General features: G+C 37.9%; 1 protein-coding gene across 1 annotated transcript in view; it reads left to right on the top strand.

Moving 5' to 3' along the window:
• Supt3h (SPT3 homolog, SAGA and STAGA complex component) overlaps nucleotides 1-14,585 on the top strand; it is a 360,073-nt gene that overhangs the window by 158,424 nt on the left and 187,064 nt on the right. Inside the window, exon 3 of the mRNA XM_052192221.1 lies at nucleotides 12,666-12,750. Coding sequence (XP_052048181.1) covers nucleotides 12,666-12,750 — 85 coding nt within the window. The remainder of the gene's footprint in view (nucleotides 1-12,665; nucleotides 12,751-14,585) is intronic.

Genomic DNA, 14,585 nt, shown 5'->3' with positions numbered 1-14,585 from the left:
GAAGCCTCATTTTGATGCATTCTTGGATTCAACTGACTAGAATTTTATTGAGTATTTTTGCATCAATGCTCATAAGGGAAATTCGTCTGAAGTTCTCTTCCTTTTTTGGTGTTTGTTTGGTTTAGGTATAAGCATTATTGTGGCTTCATAGAATGAATTGGGTAGTGTTCCTCGTGGTTCTATTTTGTGGAATAGTTTGAAGAGTATTCATATTAGTTCTTTGAAGTTCTGATAGAATTCCCCATTAAACCCATCTGGTCCTGGCCTTTTTGTTGGTTGGGCGACTATTAACGACTGCTTTTATTTCTGCAGGGTGTATGGGACTATTTAGATGGTTTCTCTGATACCGTTTTAACATTGGCACTTGGTATGTATCTAGAAAATTGTCCATTTTGTCCAGATTTTTTCCATTTTTTTGAGTCTAAGCACTTGTAGTAGGATCTGATGATTTTTTTGAATTTCCACAGTTTCTCTTGTTATGTCTCCCTTTTCATTTATGATTTTATTAGTTTGGTAGTGCCTCTGTACCCTGTGGTTTGTCTAACTAAGGGTTTATCTATCGTGTTGACTTTCTCAAAGAACCAGCTCCTGGTTTTGTCTATTCTTTGTGTAGTTCTTTTTGTTTCTATTTGGTTGATTTTGGCCCTGAGTTTGATTATTTCCTGCCATCTACTCCTCTTGGGTGTACTAGCTTCTTTTTGTTCTAGAGCTTTCAGGTGTGTTGTCAAGCTGCTAGTGTAAGCTCTCTCCATTTTCTTTTTGGAGGCACTTAGAGCTATGAGTTTTCCTCTTAGCACTGCTTTCATTGTGTCCCATAAGTTTTGGTATGATGTGTCCTCATTTTCATTAAATTCTAAAAAGTCTTTAATTTCTTTCTTTATTTCTTCCTTGACCAGGCTATCGTTGAGTAGAACATTGTTCAACATCCATGTGTATATGTGTTTTCTGTTGTTTTTGTTAGAACTTAAACCAGCCTTAGGCCCTGGTGATCTGATAGGGTACATGTAATTATTTCACTATTCCTGTTTCTCTTGAGGCCTGTTTTTTGACCAATTATATAGTTAATTTTGGAGAAGTTACCATGAGTTGCTGATTAGAAGGTATATTCTTTTGCTTTAGGATGGAATACTCTATAAATATCTGTTAGATCCATTTGTTCCATAACTTTAGTTAGTTTCACTGTGTCTCTGTTTAGTTTCTGTTTCTGTGATATTTCCATTGCTGAGAGTGGGGTGTTGAAGTCTCCCACTATTATTGTGTGGGGTACATTGTGTGATTTGAGCTTTAGTAAAGTTTCTTTTATGAATGTGGGTGCCCCTGCATTTGGTACATAGATGTTTAGAATTTAGAGTTCATCTTTGTAGATTTTTTTCCTTTGACAAGTATGAAGTGTCCCTCCTTATCTTTTTTGACAAGTTTTGGTTGAAAATCAATTTTATCTGATATAAGAATGGCCACTCCAGTTCGTTTCTTAGGACCATTTGCTTGGAAAATTGTTTTCCAACCTTTGACTCTTAAATATTGATTGTCTTTGTCACTGAGGTGGGTTTCTTGTATGCAGCAAAATGTTGTGTCCTGTTTATGAATATAGTCTGTTAGTTTATGTCTTTTCATTGGGGAATTGAGTCCATTGATGTTAAGAGATATTAAGGAAAAGTGATTGTTACTTCCTGTTATTTTCGTTGTTAAAGGTGGAAATCTGTTTGTGTGTCTATCTTCTTTTGGGTTTGTTGAAAGGAGATTACTTTATTGCTTTTTCTAGGGTGTAGTTTCCCTCCTTGTGTTGGTATTTTCCACCCATTATCCTTTGTAGAGCTGGGTTTGTGGAAAGATTTTGTTTAAATTTGGTTTTGTCATGGAATGTCTTGTTTTCTCTGTCTGTGGTATAACTTAGAGTTTTGCTGGGTATAGTAGCCTAGGCAGATATTTATGTTCTTTTAGTGTCTGTATGACATCTGCCCAGGATCTTGTATCTTTCATAGTTTTGTTGAAGATATTTACTGGCCCTTTAAGTTGTAAATCTTCGCTGTCTTCTATACCCATAATCCTTAGGTTTGGTCTTCTCATTGTGACCTCGATTTCCTGAATGTTTTGGGTTATAAGCTTTTTGCATTTTGCATTTTCTTTAACGGTTGAGTCATTGTTTTCTATGGTATCTTCAGCACCTGAGATTCTTTTTTCCATCTCTTGTATTCTGTTGTTGATGCCTGCATCTATGACTCCTGATTTCTTTCCAAGGTTTTCTATCTCCAGAATTGTCTCCATTTGTGATTTCTTTATTCTTTCTAATTCTATGTTTTGAGCCTGGATGGTTTTGTTCAGTTCCTTAACTTGTTTGTTTGTTTGTTTGTTTGTTTGTTTTGCTGAAATTCTTTAAGGGGGTTTTTTGTTCCCTCTTTAAGGGGTTCTACCTGGTGACCCATGTTCTCTGTTTTTTCTGTAAGGGAGTTATTATGTACTTCTTGAAGTCCTCTATAAGCATCATAAAATGTGATTTTAAATCCAGTGATTGCTTTTTAGATGTGTTGGGGTATCCAGGATTTACTGTTGTGGGAGAACTGTGTTTAGATGATGCCATATTGCCTTGGTTTCTGTTAGTAATGTTCTTGCATTTGCCTTTTGCCCTCTGGTTATCTCTGATATTAGCTGGTCTTTCTGTCTCTGACTGTGGCTTATCTGCCCTGCAAGTACCCTGTATCTGTACTCCTGGGATTCCCATTTTCTCTGTGCACACAAGTATGTAGGCACTACTGGGAGACCAGCTCTCTTGTGGTAGCTTTTGCATATGTATTTCTATGACCCAGGATCAGCTCTGTGCTCTCAGTCCTCTCCACAGTCCTGCGAGGTTAGCTTTCTCCTTTTCCCACCTGGATATGGTGCACTGTGGCAGAGGATAATCCCCAGCCAGAGACAGAAACCTGAAGGCCCCAGCTTGAGGGTTCCAGACAAGTTCCTCTGAGCAGCAGGGGTGGTCTTACCTGTACTCTCAGGCTGCTCCTCACTCCTGCTGAGGCACCAAATGCCCTGAGTGCAGTGGGTTCTTTAGCAGCATGTATCAGGAGATGGTGTCTTCATTGTGGCAGACCCTGCAAGAGTCTGCCCCCAGCAGAGAGGATAGGCAGTGGAAGAGGTATAAAGAATGGAAGAGGAGTAATATTCAGAAGGGTGGGGATTTTAGTGGTGGCTGGGTAGCGAGTCCTACCCCAGCAGCAGCTCTGGGCCTCCAGATGTGGGAGGGGGTTCTTACCAAATGACTTGAGTGCAGCTGGTTCTCTAGGATATATCAGGAAATAGTGTCTTCACTGGCAAGAAAGGACAGGCAGCAGAAGGCCAGAAAGAATACTCTTTTACTCAAATTGTTTTAGTTACCTGTGCTAATTCTATTTTTAAAGAGTTTCTACTTTTGCATTTATATCACATTACCATGGCATACATTTTACAGCCCTGGCTGTCTTGGAAGTCTCTTTACAGAGCAGGCTGGCCTTGAACTCAGAGATCCACCTGCCTCTGCTTCCCAAGTGCTGGAATTAATGGTGTATGCCACCACTGCCCTGCTTGCTTGATTTATTTATTTTTTTTAACTAAGACTTTGCAAGGGGAAATCAGTAAGTAGAGATGAGCTGTGTGCATTTAGTGTAGACAGGAATAACAGGTTATGGACAATTAATTTAATATGAAATACTAGACTCTGCTTTCAGTTATGCAGCTGTCAAAGAGGCTCCAGAAGGTAGAGCGGATCCCCTGTTTCTATATAAATACGAGAGACAAATTGTTCACACTCAGTTATGTCCTGTATACCTCTTGCCGCCCCCCTGCGCCCCCCTCCGCCCCCCCCCCCCCCACCCGCATAAGGCCACACATTGTTCCCTCAGAGTTGAACAAGTGTTTTTCTCTGGAAAGGGTAAGAGCAGTTTCTCCCCAGCTGGAGAACGGAAACATGTTGACAGTAAGGAAGCTCTAGTCATTCCCTCAGTTGTGATCTCTCAAACCCCATTAATAATGTGTGTGTGTGTGTGTATTTATATATAGGTACTTGGTTTTTATGTTTGTTTGTTTGTTTCATTTTTGAGGTAGGGTTTCTCTGTATATCCTTGGCTCTGGGTACTGTCTTTGTCTCCCTAGCCCTGGAATTAAGCTTGCATAGACTCATTATGCAGCCCAAGCTAACCTTGACCTCATCATAATTCTCTTATTTTAGCTTTCTGAGTGGTGGGATTATAGCATGAGCTACCATTAAATGTGACTAATGGATATTTTTAACTAGGGAAAATTTCACTGTTAGCAGGTTGTCTGAACTTGGTCCTGTCCTTCTCCTTATAAGCCTGCTCTTCTGACCTGTACTCACTCAAGTGTGGCAAGCCTCAAGATCCACAGGAGAGACTGGAGTCACTCCAGCCCGGCCCCATTTCCCATTCTACCTCTACTCTCTGAATTTCCTTTACATGTCTATAGGTTTTACATATAATCTTACTATGATTCTTTAATTGCATAATTTGACTTTTTTAAAGGTTTTATTTATTTTATGTATATGAGTACACTATAGCTGTCTGAGACATACCAGAAAAGGTCGTTGGATCCCATTATAGATGGTTATGAGCTACCTTGTAGTTTCTGGGAATTGTACTCAGGACCTTTGGAACAGCAGCCAGTGAGTGCTCTTAAAAGCTGAGCCATTTCTCCAGCCCCATAATTTTAATTTTTACAATGTATTTCTTTTTTTTTTATTTTTTTTATTCGATATAATTTATTTACATTTCAAGTGATTTCCCCTTTTCTAGCCCCCCCCACTCCCCGAAAGTCCCGTAAGCCCCCATTCTCTTCCCCTGTCCTCCCTCCCACCCCTTCCCAGTTCCCCGTTCTGGTTTTGCCGAATACTGTTTCACTGAGTCTTTCCAGAACCAGGGACCACTCCTCCTTTCTTCTTGTATCTCATTTGATGTGTGGATTATGTTTTGGGTATTCCAGTTTTCTAGGTTAATAACCACTTATTAGTGAGTGCATACCATGATTCACCTTTTGAGTCTGGGTTACCTCACTTAGTATGATGTTCTCTAGCTCCATCCATTTGCCTAAGAATTTCATGAATTCATTGTTTCTAATGGCTGAATAGTACTCCATTGTGTAGATATACCACATTTTTTGCATCCACTCTTCTGTTGAGGGATACCTGGGTTCTTTCCAGCATCTGGCAATTATAAATAGGGCTGCTATGAACATAGTAGAGCATGTATCCTTATTACATGGTGGGGAATCCTCTGGGTATATGCCCAGGAGTGGTATAGCAGGATCTTCTGGAAGTGAGGTGCCCAGTTTTCGGAGGAACCGCCAGACTGCTTTCCAGAGTGGTTGTACCAATTTGCAACCCCACCAGCAGTGGAGGAGTGTTCCTCTTTCTCCACACCCTCTCCAACACCTGCTGTCTCCTGAATTTTTAATCTTAGCCATTCTGACTGGTGTAAGATGAAATCTTAGGGTTGTTTTGATTTGCATTTCCCTAATGACTAATGAAGTTGAGCATTTTTTAAGATGCTTCTCTGCCATCCGAAGTTCTTTAGGTGAGAATTCTTTGTTTAACTCTGAAAAAATGGGGTACAATGTATTTCTAAGACTGTTAAAAAACAAGGTGAATTTTATGTAGTAAACACACAATCATTTGGAGTATTTGTTTTGTGTGTGGTGTGCAAATGTGTAAGGTTAACACAGACTGTCTTTTTGTATTGTTTTCCACCTTTCTCTGAATACAGAGCTCTTGTTTATCTCAGTCTAACTAGCTTGACCCAGACCCCAGTGTCTCCCCTAAGGCTGGGATTAGAGACTGATGCCACACCCACCAGGCTTTCTTGTGGGTGCTGCAGATGCTAACATCTACCCTCAGGTTTGCAGCTAGCCTGTTAACTGATGAGCTGTCTCTCCAACTAAACCCAACTGAGAGAAATAAGCCATTTTTTTCTTTTGACCGGATAGGTAGCTCTTTGCCTCACTTAGATTCTTGTCCATGGTTAATAATGTGAGCCGCGTTGGCCTGCCTGTGCTCTTCCCTCTTACCTTTGTGAGTTCAGCTGCTGTGTTCCTTACACAAGATTGGCATTTCTTCCTGGCCCACATTTACCTCTCAGAAAGTCATCTAGAAGCCTACTGTAAGCACTCAGTTTAGATGATGCCCATAGCGTCTTTTACCTCATTCACTTTTCTCATGGTAGAAGTTGAACTAGCCTAAGTATCTTATGGTTTTGATGAAACACTGTAGTATAAACTAGGTTAATTTTAGAGTTTGTAGTAAGAATACTGGGAATGGAAGTGCTACTGATGTTCTCCATTGAATACGTACCCATGCATAATCTAGACCTGCAATGGAAAGAATAAACAGTTTTAATAATTATGATAAAGGAAATAATAATATAGGTTCTCACCCACTTTTTGATTTACTATGCTGATATAAGTACATTACCTCAAAGTTGGTATCTGTGATGATGCTTATACATGTAGTCTGGTGCTGCTAATATACAGAACAGTTGACCCTCCACATCTATGTGTTTAATGTCTGTGGATTCATCTTTAGACTCTGCCCATCAGTTCCTAAACAATACTGTATAAGAACTCCTTATGTAGCATTCATATTGTAGGAGCTAATCTCACAAAAGGGTGTGTTGAGGCTTTGTGTAAATACTGTCCTCTTTTATATAAGGACTTTAATTGTGTGTATGTGAACCCTCCAACTAGTACTCTACAGATACCAAGAGACAATATCTTTTAATGGTATTTTTAGTATACTTCAATGCCTTCATATGTTCATGGTTAAAGTACAAACAAAGCTTTCAATGGTACATTTTAATATATGATTTATAATGATAGTTTGTGTAGACTTGTATAAAAAGTTATTTATACATACCAAAATTTGAAATTCTGGTCTATAATCTAAAGTGAACCCAAAAGATCATTTAATGTATGCTATATGTTTATTCTCAACAGAATCATACCATATAATTATATCTTAACATCTTTCTCATGTCATCACTTTTTTAATGCATGTTCTGGAGAATAAATTGAAACTGCATTTTTTTTTCTGGGTATACTAAATTCCATTTTGATTTGAGGAATATTGTTGAGACTAGAGAAAAATGTTTTCTTTATTTTCTCTGAACAAAAGTCACTGATCATTTTCTAGTTTACATAGTCTATAAAGATAGTTGTCTTGTATGCTTCATAATTTAAATTGAATCCTTTTCTCAGTAAGCAAATGGAATATATTGTGTAGTACAACTGGAATATATTATGTATTTTCCTTTAGGCAGTCAGAGATACTTGCACAATTAATTTTCACATATCTTTAGTGATTCTACCATGACTTTGCAGTGTTTATTTATATTTTCATTTACATGGTCTTGTATTGTGATGGACTAATATTTTGGCTTCTGTAAATACAATTCTCAGGAGCAAAGCTAGGCATAAGATTCTTATTAATTAAATAGTGATATAAATTATTACCTGGTATTTTTTATAAGAAGTATAATTAAGTTAGGCTTTTGGCTTAATTTTGCTTTACTTCTAAAAATGTTGTGGAAAGGTTGAGTTTAGTTAAGAACTACTTTTTTTTTTTGCAGTTTTTGCAATATTTTTAATCTTTTAATTTATTTTGAAACAAGGTCTTAATGTAGACCCATCTAACTTGAACTCTGCCCCTGCCTACTGAGCACTGTGATTAAAGGTATGTACCACCACACCCAATACACTTTAAACATACCGATCTCAGGAAAAATCAGGATCTTTAATTATTTAGGGACTTGAATGGATTTGCCGTACATAAGATAGTTTGTGTATGGCATAATGCTATGAACAGGATAGAAATTTCAGCATGATATTCCAGTCATATGACATGATAGTCTTATGGACAAGATGGCAAACTAGCTCAAAGACAAACCTGAAATTAGTTCAGCTCTTCATAGTCTAAAGAAATGTTGATTGTGCCATCTGTTGTCTATGTTTGACTTGTTCACTGTGTAGGTTCGAGGGCTGCTTTATTGCTATTGTTGTTTATTTTTTAAAAACTGGTAACTTTTCTATTCAAATCATAACATGGGCTTTTTTTTTTTTTTTTTTTTTTTTTTTTTTTTTTTTTTTTTGGTTTTTTGAGACAGGGTTTCTCTGTGTAGCCCTGGCTATCCTGGAGCTCACTCTGTAGACCAGGCTGGCCTCAAACTCAGAAATCTGCCTGCCTCTGCCTTCCAAGTGCTGGGATTAAAGGCGTGCGTCACCACCACCCAGCAACACAGGCCTTAATATATAGCCAAAGAAATACTATACTACTGTTTTTACACTGAAAATTGCTGTGGTGGTCTTTGGGAAAATCTTCCCAAGGAAGTAGCATTTATTTAGGGAGATACCAAAAGATGCCTGTTCACTCTACAAAGAGCACTGACTACAGGGCAAAGAATTCACTGAGTCTAGGTGGCTGAACCTGAAATCTTTCTGAGGTCCCAGGCAGCTGTGTCAGTAACTGTCCAAGAAACTCACTCTCTGGCCCTTTGCACAATATACAGGCAGTTCTAAGACTAGAGCCTCAAGGCTTGCCTGTTTATAACGCCTTGTGAATCTTCTGACTCCCTCGGGTCAGTTGCCCTGGTTATGTACAGCATCCTTCCTCTCTTCTCTCTCCAGGAAGGCCTGTGTCAACGCTGAGGACACGGCTATACAACAGACTTCCATGCTAAGAAGTGAGGAATGTTGAACCTGGAAGGGAAACCTGAGGTCTGTTGACCTCAACTAGTCCTTTCATAGTTTGCCCTGAGCTGGGGATGAGAATAGGGCTTATTGTCAAAGGATATAAGGTTTTGGAATACTAGAGAAAGTCCTAAAACTGGATTTTATAGATGGGCACACTACATTGTAATAAGTTTACTTAAAATCATAAAATTGTGTATTTTAAACAATCAAGTTTGCAGGCTATGTAAATAATCTATCAAGCTGTTTTTTTAAGGATATCCTTTAGCAAACAAAACTTTTGAAAACTATGCTTCATAATTTTGAAAGCAGGATTTTGTATTTTCAACTAAGCTTGATGTTTAGAAATCACAAAAGAAACGGAATCCTACTTAAATACAGACCCATTTCCCCTAGAGGCAGAAGACAGGAACAGTAATGGCAGCTTAGAGAGCAGTAGGTTTCCATGACTCAGCATATGCAATAATGCGCTCACATGTAAATCATTCAGTGCATATTTGTGGCTTGTAGGAAAATAATCATTGATAAGGATGTGTGTGTGTAAAGTATGAATTTGAGAGAGAGCGCACAGGCACTAAGATCCCATCAAGATATCTTTCGTAGGATATATGTAAGTGTCCATTGCTATGGTCTTTGAATTTGTCTCTGGGCTAAAAATATCTCAGGGGTAAAAATAAAAGGATGAAAGGGATGGGGCTGATTAGGTTTAGGAGAACAAACATTGTATCAGAAATACCGAGATCATTGAGCACAGGAAATAAACAGGGAAATCAGATCCATTGCTTCTTACCAGGAGCATATGTGTAGGATGTTTTTTAGAGTGGAAGATGCCGAGTCTCCCGTTGTGAGAAGCAGGTCCTAGGTTGGTTTTCTGACATCCTCAATAGAAGAGTTTCTGAGAAGACACACTGTTCATTGTTCAGAGATGTGTTTATTGAAAGGAATCCTTCCTTGTTGACTTGAAGTGGTGACTGCTTAATACCACAGTGACTGAAAAATCAGCCACCAGTTTATTAGTCAGAAAAATCAGTTCCCCAGTTTGTAAGAAAACCAGTGCTTGATATAGACCCATAAGAAATGTTTTTTGAATGTGTAAACGAATTCTTTAAAAGCCCCATTGTTTGCTCTCATTATGATCATCAACTTTGTTTAAAACTGAAGAACATGGTTTTGAAGTTCTAGCATCTTAGGCTGGAGTATATTTGGAATCCTTTTGCCAAAGGCTTTAAGTCATTTGGAATCTTTTCCTCCAGTTCATGTTCCTGAATTGATGTGCAGTGTTGTGTAATTAACAGAGCTTGGAAAATAATCTTGTAATGGCAAGTATATTGGTGATCACATTTCTTTCTTGGAGAATGTCTCAGAGCATCTAATAGCATAACTTACATTTCAGTTGTAGACAATAATACTGGGATATTTCCAAATTCATTTAATTAAAGAATAAATTGTTTTCAAAAAAATCAAGAAAGCATTACAAGGATTCATGTCATTTGTGTATGATTAAGTAAAGGTCTGATAGTGCATCCTTCTCTCTGTATAATCATCTGAATCATGTTATTTTCTCTTGTTTATCCCATAGGTAACTGATAATCTTCATGATTCTCTCTGATTCCTGTTCATATATTGTTACATTTTTGCAAGATATTTTGCTTGTAATTTGCAATCCTGCAGCCTGAATTTGGTAGACACCTATTCTGTCAGTGAACTATACTACCAACCCTACAGATTGTTTAGACAATATTGATTTTGTTGTAGTTGCAGGGTATGTGCCTTAGTTAAGGTTTCCATTGCTGTGAAGAGACATCATGACCAAGGCAACTTGTATAAAGGAAAAAAAAAAATTAATTGGGACTGACTTACAGTATTAGAGGTTGAGTCCACCACTATCATTCTGTTGGGAAGCAGGGGAACCTGCAGGCAGACATAATGCTGGGGGAGCAGAGGGTTCTTCATCTTGATCTGCAGACAGCAGAGCACTGTGTATATCCTCTTCTGGACATAGCGTGGGCATTTAAGACCTCAAAGTCTTATTTCCACAGTGACACACTTCCTCTAACAAAGCCAGGCCTCCTCCAATAAGGCCACACCTCCTAATAGTGACATCTCTATGGTCAAGCACTCAAACAAATGAATCTATGGGGACCATACCTATTTAAACTACCATAGCATCCATGTCTAATATATGTTAGAACATTTGAATATATGAGACTATTTGACCCATGACTTATTCACATAAGCAAGAGAAACATTTATTACAAGGAAATATTTTGTCTTTGATTTTTGGTCTGATAGATTGGCTTAATCATTGCCTTGACTATCACAAATATTTTGTAAATTAAGTTTGACACTGCTGTTCATCACCAAAGGAAGTCAGGACTAGAACTCCAGCAGGTCAGGAAGCAGGAGCTGATGCAGAGGCCATGGAGGGATGTTCCTTACTGGCTTGCTTCCCCTGCCTCGCTCAGCCTGCTCTCTTACAGAACCCAAGACTACCAACCCAGGGATGGTACCACCCACAAGGGGCCTTACCCCCTTGATCACTAATTGAGAAAATGCCTCACAGCTGGATCTCATGCACACACTTCCCTAACTGAAGCTCCTTTCTCTGTGATAACTCCAGTCTGTGTCAACTTGTCACACAAAACCAGCCAGTACAGGCAGTATTATCATTCTTTTCGTGTTGTTGTTTTGTTTGTGTGTTCTATTTTTATTGTTTTGTTTGAGACAGTTTCTCTTTGTATAGCCCAGACTGACATTGACCTCAGTCTCTAGCCCATGCTGGCCTTGAAACTGAGTGATCTGTTTCGACTTTTTGAGTGCTGGGATTACAGCCTTGTACTATGGTATGTGTTACCTTGTACAGCCTTGTACACCAAGTATTGATGAATTCTTATGGAAGAGTCTTCCCTTTGATCTTTTCTGTGCTAAGACCTGGTGTTTAAGAGGCATTGGAAGGATGGATAATTTCCTAATTCCCATGATAAGTATCAGGACTATTGGTACTGGTTTCTCACCTTTAGTTTGGTTTTTCAAATGTATTTGCTGCCTTTTATGGGATCTATACATTCTTTCCTATACCTGAAATCTTTGCTAGTTTTCTCTGGGTTGTAGGTGTTTGTGAGTTAATTCTGTGCCTTAAATACAAACATAAGGGCCACTGTTCCTCTTCAAGTGAAAGCCAGTCTTCTCATCGTGCTTGAATAGTGTCCTCTTCTACTAACATGGGCTTTAAGTAAGACTTCAGTTCACCATGCAGTTTCAGGTGTTCTTTAAGAGAGTGAGAGTCTGCTTACCTGATACACAGATGCTGTAAACAAAAACCATTCTTTATATTCTGCTTGCATGTAGTTGGAGATCATAAATGATGCCATTTTTGTTTTAAGCAATTTTCTATGTTCTTATATTACGTACTTATATCTTATGTTCATTTTGCTCTGCTCTTATATTTACAGTTGTAGATTTGTTACATGAATATTTGACGTTCATATTGTGCTATGCTTGGTAGTATTTTTCATTTTCAAAAATAATTGTTATCATTTTTTAAAAATTTAAGTGTATGCATGTTTATCTGTTTGTGGGTATCCAACCCAAGAGTGCAGATGCCATCAGAGACTGAAGGTAGATGTTGGATCCCCTGGAGCTGGAGTAATGGCTGTGAGCTTCCTACTGTGTATATTGAGAAGTGAAGTTGTATGTTGCATCTTGACAGAGTATATCGCCTTTTAACATACCCTGTAAACAAGGAGTGTATGTAATAATATGCTTTCTTGGTAAGTTACAATTTATAAGCAAGGCATTCATTTTCTTAGTCTCGAAGTAAGTGTGCACTCTTGGACTATTTGAGAGACCAATTTATTGCCTATTTTATACAGCTGAGAAGTATATATTAATTATTTGCTGTACCTGGTCTGCCTCCATAATAATGGTGTGTTTCATTTTTCCTGCAGGTTTTCTTTAGGCGATGCTAGGAGGCCTCTCCATGAAACCGCAGTTTTGGTGGAAGATGTTGTTCACACACAACTAATTAACCTGGTAAGGTCATACAGAACCATCTCTATTTGTTAACTTTTTTTATTCTGCTTCTGTTGTTGTTCCAATTCAACACATTAAAAAACAAAAATTTAATTAACAGCAAGATTTTTGGCGCTATTGAGATATGACAAAGTATAATTCTGGTTTAAGTGCATAATCTGATTCAGTCTAACTGCAGGATGTTGCCATAGCAACAGTACTTTAACAATTGCATCCTTTTCACCAGAGGTTTCTTACAATTCACTTGAGTGTAATGAAAATGTCTACAATTGGTATAGAGTTCTCAGATGCCGTTCAGCTCTCCCTAATGTCAATTTCCCATATAACAGTTATGAAAACCTGTAAATAATCCTGCCACAATACCTTCACAGTCTTATTTGAATCCTATCCTCCTTGCCACTAATCCCAGTTTCCATTCAAAAGTGCAGTCAAGGCTGCCGCACTGGCTGATAGACTATTGCCTTGTCGTGGCTGTCTCTTTCTGTCTCTTCTAAGCCTTCAATACCTCCTGACCTTTCACGACCTGAACATTTTCAAGAAGCATTGTTCTTCTGTTCTATTGGTCTGCTCTTACATTAGAATGTGGTCACGAATTGTGAGCAAGATTGTTGGGGAAGTGATGGAATCTGTTTAGCAAGGTGTGTCAAGGTATCCTGTCTTGTTACTGATACTTCTTATTGAAGGCGGTTTCTTGGATCGCCCTTTGGAGGTGCTATATGCTGAGTTATTTGTTGTGTAGGTGTACTTGTTTGCTTGGTGGGCATGCTTAGTGCCTATAGTAGTACTGAGCTATACTCCAAACCCACATTAGTGTTATTTTAAAACTTTAGGTTATTATTTTAAATATTTAGGTTCTGTTAATAAAATATATTGGGACATATAGTTTTATAGCTATGTAATATTTTCTTTTCTGTGTACATTTCAACTATGAACTTTATAACTCATCAGGAAATTTTATAAAATTATTACTATAGTGTTTGCATAGGAGTGGCTTTTCCTATTTGTTATTCAGTATTATTCTTAACTGAAAAGCTGTCTTCCTCCCTGTTTGTTATTTCCTAGGTGCCATTACCCAGTGTTACCCTTGTTCTCATTACTCAGGATTGCTCAGGCTGTCTAAGTGCTAAACAGGGGGTAGCACATCCATTTCTCAGTTAACTTACGTCCCAAATATAGTGTGACTCCAGCACTTCATCTGTGCCATATGGTACAAAGATACCCTTACAGCGTGTTAATTTTATCAGTTTTAAAAGTTTTCTATCAGAGATTTTGTTTTGCTTGAAATACTTTTACTTTACTATATAATCTTTATTGATGTTGAATTTTGAATCACAAATTCGTTTATATAGTGAGTTTAAAGAATAATTCACTTACATTGTTTTCAAGTATATTTTTAATGATTTTAATTTTTCTTATATATCATTAGTTTGTTTAATCCACTTTTCATGTGTTTAGTCAATTTTATGTCATTTCCTGAATAGCCACTCAGTTTTATTGTCAATATTCATAAAAAGCCTGCCTTTCCCCCACTGACTTAATCTGCCTTCTATATTAGCACAGGTGTGTGTGTGTGTGTGTGTGTGTGTGTGTGTGTGTAAGGAGATGTAGTTCTTGTTTGTATTCTTTACTAGTTTATCTCTCTTTGTACTTGGGTGACTTTTGCTTATTCTGTGTGTCTTACACTCTATTCTAGAGATTTTAGGCTATGCTACCCTTCCTTTTCTAGCGTGCCTGTGTTGGTGTAGTAAAATCATTTCCTCTTATCTATATTTTCCCTTTACAATGTTCTAGTTACCTGTAGCTGAAAATATTTAATGGAGAATTCCAGAAGTAAA

This window comes from Apodemus sylvaticus, chromosome 9 (genome assembly GCF_947179515.1).
Source record: "Apodemus sylvaticus chromosome 9, mApoSyl1.1, whole genome shotgun sequence".
NCBI classification, from domain to species: Eukaryota; Metazoa; Chordata; class Mammalia; order Rodentia; family Muridae; genus Apodemus; species Apodemus sylvaticus.
Note: the sequence above shows the minus strand (reverse complement) of the source record. Positions and strands in the feature narration are given on the sequence as shown.